General features: G+C 26.8%; 1 protein-coding gene across 5 annotated transcripts; it reads left to right on the plus strand.

Annotated features, from left to right (window-relative positions):
• The first annotated feature begins 4,307 nt into the window (after window positions 1-4,307).
• Window positions 4,308-8,149, plus strand: LOC137827013 (putative E3 ubiquitin-protein ligase RHB1A). 5 transcript variants are annotated; one of them, XM_068633202.1, is made up of 5 exons: window positions 4,308-4,525; window positions 5,271-5,445; window positions 6,539-6,908; window positions 7,049-7,158; window positions 7,671-8,149. In XM_068633202.1, exons 2-5 carry the CDS (start codon window positions 5,386-5,388, stop codon window positions 7,683-7,685), a joined length of 555 nt encoding a protein of 184 aa, XP_068489303.1. In that variant the 5' UTR covers window positions 4,308-4,525; window positions 5,271-5,385; the 3' UTR covers window positions 7,686-8,149. The 5 variants fall into 5 exon arrangements, with proteins under 5 accessions (XP_068489303.1, XP_068489302.1, XP_090149660.1 ...); XM_068633201.2 differs by having other exon boundaries at window positions 4,341-4,525; window positions 7,800-8,149; XM_090293534.1 differs by lacking the exon at window positions 4,308-4,525 and adding an exon at window positions 4,585-4,754.
• Window positions 8,150-8,807: the final 658 nt, after the last annotated feature.

Below are 8,807 nucleotides of genomic sequence, written 5' to 3' on the forward strand. Positions count from 1 at the left end.
AATTAAGATGTTATTCACTAAATGTCAAAGCTAATAACAACAACTAAACATGTATTATAGTCCTTCAAATTTCACGTGTTAGTTGTTAATCATTTTATCTTATACAAGATTTATTTTATTTCACTTTTTCAAACCATTATTTAGTTTAATCCCAGTGTAAAATTACATGAATACTTTTTAGCAAAATCAATAATTAAAGTGAGGATTTTATTAAATAACAAAGACTTCGACTACCAAAGTTAAAACTAATAAAATTAAACACAGAAAACAAAAGTATTTTTATACTTAAATTTTCCACATAATATTGAGATGATTTGGAGGAATTACTATGCAAATAAGAAACAAAAGATAATCGATATCGTTTTAATATAATTAATTATTATTATTATCATTATTATTTATGTTTTCCTATCATAATAAACTAAATAATTAAAATAAAATAAAAATATTGAAAAATTAAATTATTTTACTAATTGTATTAATATAAAAAATGTATTTTCTCACATCGATGAAATTATTTACAAATTTTTCATTTATATCTTCAATTTAACTTAACTTTTTTAGTCTTTTTTATTTTCTTTTTTATTTTCTCTTTTATTTTCTCTTTTATGTCTCTCCTCAATCTAAACAAAACATAAATGATGAAATGATTGATTATTTTGTGTCTATCAAATAATAGGTTGCATAAATAACCTATTAATATTCACAATCATATTTTTTTTTATCAATTTGTAATTTAAATAATCTTAATAACATATTGATGTACTATCTTAAAACAATAATTTTAGTTTTTAACTATAAATAGTAAACTTTTAATCTCTAAACCGTGTTACATTGATTAATATTTAGTTTTAGAAATTTCTCAATGAAAATAATTTAAGGAAATTCCCTAGTTTGGAAGAATTGATATAGATATATCAAGAGCTTGAAGAAGGATGAAGTATGAATTTTGTTTGTTTTAATGTATTACATATTAGGTATACCAATCCTTGTGTACTTGATTTTGTTGATTATAAGATGTTTGAGTAGGTTTCTCAAGCACTGTGTTTGGAAGAGGAAAAAGAAAGTAGGCAAATGAGAAAAAAAAGGAAATAAAATAAAATAAAAGTTATTTAGTTTACAAGAAATTAAAAAATAAAGTAAAAAACAAAAAAGTAAGATTGTTTGATTTGAAACTAAATAAAAAAGAGAAATAATTTTTTTAATACAAATATGATTTTATCCATGCTAACTATGCTTCTTTTTTTCAATTTTTGAGAATAATAAATATAAACCATACTATCAAATAAAAAAAATTATGCTTGTGTAGTTTTTGTCTTTTCCTTTCACCAAATTTTTTATTTCTTATGTAACAAAGTCCAAAAATCTTGTACCCATCATTGCATGACTCATTTTCTCATTTCTTATAGTCTTAAAATATATTATTTGAATCCAATTTGTTGTTATCCAAATGTGTTATTGGTTATATAAAACTCTGTGAATTCTACCTACAACATAATAATTTTGTAATAATGTTCTTACTTTAGTTTCTTATTATTAAAAAAATAATAAAATCTTAAACAACTTATGTAAACAAAGTGCTAAACCTAGTGAACAAATGTTTTTTTTTGTTGATGATGCAAGCTAGGTCTTTTAAAAATTTTGGAAGTTCTATTTTAATTATGAAAAATTTGAGAGATAAAAAAATAAAGGTCTAAATTTGAGAACTTTAAAATATGGAAACCAAAGGCATAGAGAGAGGTCTACATGTATGAATCTTCTGATTTTTTTTAATTATCCTTGTAATTATTGTGTCTTTTTTTGGTAAAATTATAATTATTATGTCTGATTTATTATATTTTATTTCACATCACCAATATTTTGATAATGTTATGTGGACCCTATAATTCCCCATTCCATGCAACATACCTTTAATTATAATTAAAATTCAAGTGGTAGCTGAGGAACTATTTTAAATAATTTATAATCCAGCAATAATTAAGCTCAAGACAAAACTGTACTTAATCAGAAATTGCAATTAATTTATTATTAAGCTAACTAATGGATTTCGTCACCTTCATTTGTTTCTTAATCTCCATGACTAATCAAGAAAAATCTTTACCTATTTGTAGTTAGAAAATGGACCAACCTAACCTAATTATGTATTAGGTTAGGTTCTTCCCACAAAACCTAATTATTTCACTGCATAAAATATTTTTTAGTCTTTTGAAATGTAGAATATTGGTATTGGTATATATCAATTATTGAAACTAAAAATGCTAAATAAATAATTAATTAAGATACAATTCATAAACCATTCTAATAGAACATTTTACACCTATATATTATTATAAAAACAATTTTTTATTAACAAATATTTAATACGAATGGTATAGCATGATTAAAAAAAGAATTTCTCCTATGACCTTTGATTGTATATTTATTATTATAATGGTAATTTTCTCGATTGAGTAATATGAAATGGTGGAATATGGTTATCATTTTTCAATTTCAGTTATTTAAATTTCTGCATAATAATTAAATTAATGAATGTTTTTTTTATTACCATAATAGGGTTATGAAATTGAGAGTTGTTTGAAATTCAACATTCACTTGTTGTAGTCTTTATCTTGTTCAGCAGCCCTAACCCTAAGGCTAAGCTAGAGACAATTTAAGTTGACTTTTTTTGGAATAAAAGTCATGATTGAGTGAAATGTTACATAATGAACAAAATTAAAAATAATAAAAGATTATATCATACACATGTGTTGAGATTTTTAAGTTAAATATAATTAAAGTATTTGTTAAATAGGAAAAAAAAATACTCACCACACTACACTACAAGAAAATAATGAAATAAACACAAATTTTTAGAGACTAAAATAATTAGTTGCAATAGTAACTAAATTAGAAATCATTTTAGAAACTAAAAAAAAATTAGTTTCTAAATTAGTTTATATTATTGTTAAATAGTTTCTAAATTATATCTAATTAGCAATCAAAGTTTTAACTAAATTAAATACTATTTTATAAATTAAAAAAATTATTGATATTTAAAGTAATTTTTATTATTAATAAAAATTTATAAAATAATTTTTAAATTAGTATTTAATCATTAGCTACCAAAGTTTTACCTACTTACTAATTTATAGTCTCTAATAGTCTTTTAAAGACTAATTTAGAATTTAAATATTAGTAGTTAAAATTAAGTAACTAATTTAGATATCAATTTTTAAGTTATTTTATAATTTTTTATTAATAATAAAAATCACTTTAGATATAAATAATTTTTTGTCTCTAAATTAGTATCTAATTTAATCAAGTGATTATTTCTTTTTCTAAATTTAGATGTTATTTAATGATTTTTTATTGTGATAATTAAGCCAACTCATTTTTATATAATATTAAATAATTATTTAAAGGTTAATGAATTTTTAGGATCCTCTTATAGTATATTAACACACAATATTAAACTAATATATACACAGACACACTAAATATTGCCTAATAAGAAATTTATTTTCAATATTGTTTTTATTTTTTTCCCAGAATACTCTCACAAGCTACTAAAATATAAACAAGGTAAACTATTAAATGTGAAGCATTGTACATAAATAATTTTAATTTAACTGATGAGTTTATGTGCTTTAACGAAACAAATAAGTTGAAGTTTTAATATAAACCAAGTTATTTAAATAAGAACTTGGCATTAATAATTTTGTAAATAACCCTTACACGACTGTATGGTATAAAGAGTTGTAGTTTTATTTATAGATTTTCTTACATAATAATAAGAAAATCTATATTTACTACTTACGCAACTTTAATCTTTAAAATAATATCATAAAAAAATTATTGTTTTAATTTTAAGTAATTATCATTGCAAAATTAGACATAGCTATATTTCTAGTTTATTTGCAGTAAGATGTTTTATAAATTTTAAATTAGTAGTTTTAAAATAATATTATAAAAAATTTGACTACAAATAGAAACTAATTTTTAGAGACGAAAATAATTAGTTGCAATAATAATTAAATTATAGATATTTTAGAAACTAAAACAAAATTTGGTTTCTAAATTAATTTTTATTATTATTAAATAGTTTTTAAATTAGTATGTAATTTAGTTACTATTACAACTAATTATTTTGATATCTGAAAATGAGTTTTTATTTCATGATTTTCTTGTAGTGATTAATAAAAAATTTAAATGGTAAAGGAATTATAAAAGCTAATTTAAATTTCAAATTTTAAAATAAGACCATTTTCAATCTTTTAAATTAATTAATTTAACCAAAATAAAGTAAGTCCACAAGTCAAATTTTTAATATTCAATGACACCCGAATTCTACAATGTATTTTGTGACTAATAATAGTCTCCATACAAATATTGTACTGTGTTCTGTTGACGAGGAAAAAAAACAAACCAAAAACAAACAAAGATACACAGAACCATAACCATAGCCAAAGACATAGTCACCTTCGTGAAACAAACCCAACTCCTCAACAGTTTCTCACCCTTCTCTTCATCTACTCTTTCCAAAAAGGTAAGTTTTTGGCTCCTACCCTTCGCTTTATCAGCTTTCATGGAGTGTACTTCCCATCTACTTGAGTTTTGGCCACCCTTTTGTGCCTTGCAAATAGGGTTTTATGCTTTGAATTTGGCTGTGATGCTTTTCACTTCCTATCCTTTTCTTGTTCTCTCAAAAGGGTTGTTGTTTGAGCTGTTTTGGTTTTATTGGTCAACAAGGGGTTTCCTCTGTTATGCTGTGTCTGGTTGTGATTTTTTTTGGAGGGTGCCCCTCTTCTTCTTTCTATAGTATTAAATCTTTGAATTTTAATGATTTTTTCTTCTTGTAAAAATGTGTTGTTTTATGAAATTATATGCTAGTTCAAGTAATCTGTAAGTGGGATTTTATTGGTTTTGGTTAAAATATACTCATGATTGACATGGAGGTTGATGTTCTATGCTTCCTTTTAATGTTTTTTTGTCATGGATATTATTGAGGTAAAACCCTAATACTAATTGGCGAACAATAACAAAATCATGTAAGGAAATCTGTGAATTTTGTCTTATATGGCCTTATTATGCACAATAATATCAATGGAAATCTAAAGAATTCTAGAATCGTTTCTCAAGTGTAGGGCTTGACTTCCTATAACGTTTAACTTATCACTGTTTTTGCTTGAGTAATTTGAAGTTTCTATTGATGTAATTGTGGCTTTATGAAATTGATTTTGTTTCTTATGTGGATTAATCCTTAATAATATTTTTTTGGCTTGTGGAAGCAGATTATTGGATAAAGTTTGGTGGCCCCTGATCTGATCCCGGCTTCATTTCAAACAACAGAAGACAATGAAACTAGCAGTGATTGTTTTGATTAAATATTAAAATAATTAGTGGAAAATGGGAGGTTGCTGTTGTTCTGCCAGAAAACCTCTGCAAGGGGCACCAGTGTATTACTATGTTAGTAGTTTTCTATCCTTTCTCACCTGATTTGTAACTTAGACCATATGGTAGCTGATAAGAAATTTTCTAGTAATTTCACTCCAGCATTTTTATTTCAAACATCCTCACCTATGTAATCTTTTGATCATTAGCATTAGAAATGATTGATGAAGAACTATGTGAAGGAAAATTCGAACTATTTCATAATCAACCTGCTCTAAAAGCCTTAAAATTTGTATTTATAGGGGAACCATTGTGTAATAAGATATTATTTCTGCTTTATTTTGTTTACAAGATTACAATTTTTTTGGATGAAATGTCCATGTTCACTTAATTGAAAGAGCAACCAGTTTCCTGTGTAGTAATTTAGCAACATGGATTTATTACTGCCTTTTGAACTTAAGCACACATTTCTCACATAATATCAGATTTCTTGCAAAAAGGAGTGCTTGCTAGTGAATATTACTGTTACAGTTGAATCAAGTTAGGCATCTGCCAGAAATCACATTCATAACACTCAGAAATGATCTTTAATAGCTGCTACTTGGATGATATGTTGGGGAAGATGTGTGATCGGATGCAAAATAATGGAATATTGTTAAAGCTCAAATGGAATTATTTTGCTCTCTTTTTTGCTTTTTTAAAATGATTTTCCATTAGATTGTTTCTTTTTGTCACCACTTAGCGTTGGTGGACAAATAGTAAGGAAGTCAAATAAACATCTGTCACTACCTTCACAATTAAATTGATATTTTCTATACTTGGATATACTCAAAAGAATGAGTGTATCATTATCATCTAAAAATTTGCAAAGATTTCTTGGGAGCTTGAACAAAATTGTTATGGATACTATGCAATATATTTTACTCTTCGTAAAAGACCTATAGATTTTGCTGTTTCTTTCTTTTACTTGAATGCATGATCCCCTGATGGAGGTCAAATGGGAAGGTGGATGAAATGTAGTGAGAAATGGATTGTTTTCATTGTTCTTTCTATTCAACTTTCAGTACTTCCAGAATAGTAATCTGATCCTGCTGTTAGTTTGTTGTTTTAGATTATGGTTTATAAGTTACGAGCTTATGATTTGAACCCAAAAAAATCCTGTTTGCAGTGCCCACCAACTTTTGAAGAGCGCGAGTCTTTAACATCTAATGATGGCACAAATGCTTCACTCAATGCTGGATTTTTGGTTGGTTTGAACCTGGAAGCATCCGTGCCTGACACTTTCCAGCCCCCTCCCGTGCCTCTTCCTTATGACACGGTTTTGGGAGGTTCTGCATCAACAACATATTCTGAATCTGGCAGAGAAACAATTAGTAGTTTTGAAACTTTAATTACACGTGAAGATGTTGAAGAATCAAATTATAAAGCTCAAACCAACTCCACTCCAACATCTCCAAGGAAGCAAGGACTATCAAAACCAAATGAAAGTAAAGTATTATCGATGGAAGAAGAGGATGTCTGTCCAATTTGTCTCGAAGGTACAGTTGCTTGTGTTATTAAAAGTAAATGTCAGTTAGATTTCCCATGCTTCAGGTGCGCGAATATAGAGGAATGAATCCTCTCTCACTCATAGAGATGACAAAAATAATAATTTGTTATCTTTTAATTTCTAATGCAGAATATGATGTTGAAAATCCTAGAGATTTGACAAAATGTGAACACCATTTTCACCTATCTTGCATTCTTGAATGGATGGAAAGAAGTGACTCCTGTCCTATATGTGATCAGGTATGGCTTTTTGCATTAGTTCTTGAAAAACCTCATCTTAGACTTGCTTCCATGGTGCATGTATGGAAATGCATGAGTTTGGATTGCTTATTTTGCATTAGTTGGATTCTCTTGTGTTTAAGTCTTAACAATTGGTGCTCTAGTTGAAAGTTACTCTCACATTAAGTAGAATGAACTACTTGATGTACTACTCAACCCTTGAGGCTCTCGAACCTAATGGACTAGTCTTTAAGGTTGAATTTTCTTCTTATGTTTAAGTCCTAACATCATGTTAACTAAACTTTTATTCAGGTTGCACTAAATATAGGAATTAAAAAAGCAAGAGGTGAAAAAATGGTTTTCCTTACTTTGTTTTCTTGACAAACTAACTCTAGAAGTCCCAATTAGATGCTCATTATTCATCATTATTGACAATAAAATAATATCTGCATGATCATTCTTATGTAGCAAGTCAGTTATGATACATTGATTATGGAGATGTTGACAATACTGTTCTTCCTTAAATGTTACAGGAGATGATATTTTGACCAGACAATGAATTAGTTTGGTTGTTTTAAAATCAAAGACTATTGATGAAGTTCATTGGATGATAATTGGTTAGATGATGGTAGCTACAGATTCATTTTCATTTCATGGTGCAGAGACGAAGTCATTATTTTAGAAGACCCAGCCATGGGGTATCTGTGAGAAGAAAAAAGAGGTTTTGACAGAAAGATACACCATATAGCATGTCTCTTCAAATGCAATTTCTTTGGTGAGATTTACCTATTATTATTAGTGAAACAGGCAGCAGTTTTCTAGATCATCCCAACATTCATCTTCACAGCTCTTTTTTCTTCTGTTCATTTACTGCTTTCCTTTCTCTTGTAAAAATTTCTTACTATTTATTTCTGTATATATACATATATCCTTGTGGATTCTGGGGTTCCATATTTTTGCTGTATTTGCAACTAGTAATTATGAAGTATACAATAAGATCCTTTTTTTTCAATTTATTTTTCTTCACTCCTTTATTTTCCATTATTAGGACCCACTTCCTATTATTTTCAAACCCAGAAAATACTTTCTGAATTCTAAAATTTGGAAAACAAAATTGTATTCCGAATTCTAGACTTCATAATACATTTTTGAATTCAGAAAATACCTTTTGAATTCTAGAATTTGGAAAATCTAAAAAAAAAATTGAAAATGAAGAAAAACCAAATCCTGCACTCTTGAATTTGGAATACAAATATTCTAAATTCTAGAATTGAGAAGGTTTATGGATTATACAATTCGAAAACCAGATCCTGCACCTTTTGTCCAAGGGTAATTTTAGAATTGAAAGATTTGTGGAGGTTTAGGAATAAAATATGGTGGTGGAGAAAGAAATTGGCTCCATACTCTAGGCCTTTGTGCTGGTGGGCAACATCGTTATTATATAATGAAAAAATCACTCCCAAATGTTTCAGAATAATCAATTGAGAATTGTTAAAAATCAATATCAGATTACACATTTTCAAAATTTTATCAGATTACTACCACATGTTTTCCTAGAATATTTTAAGAAAGTATAATTTGAAATTTTTGAAATATATTTATTGGGTTTTAAGAAATAGATTTTTGGTAAGTTTGGAGACTAAAGAGTAGGGACATAAACAAAACTGCAC

The sequence above is a fragment of the Phaseolus vulgaris genome, chromosome 8, assembly GCF_051622355.1.
Source record: "Phaseolus vulgaris cultivar YP4 chromosome 8, ASM5162235v1, whole genome shotgun sequence".
NCBI classification, from domain to species: domain Eukaryota; kingdom Viridiplantae; phylum Streptophyta; class Magnoliopsida; order Fabales; family Fabaceae; genus Phaseolus; species Phaseolus vulgaris.

Excerpts from the sequence above, each read along its gene's own strand:
- LOC137827013 (XM_068633201.2), top strand. The coding sequence starts at position 5,386 with ATGGGAGGTTGCTGTTGTTCTGCCAGAAAACCTCTGCAAGGGGCACCA. Across the intron at positions 6,909-7,048 it reads CTGTCCAATTTGTCTCGAAG|AATATGATGTTGAAAATCCT; the intron begins GTACAGTTGCTT and ends TTTCTAATGCAG. Across the intron at positions 7,159-7,799 it reads CCTGTCCTATATGTGATCAG|AGACGAAGTCATTATTTTAG; the intron begins GTATGGCTTTTT and ends TTCATGGTGCAG.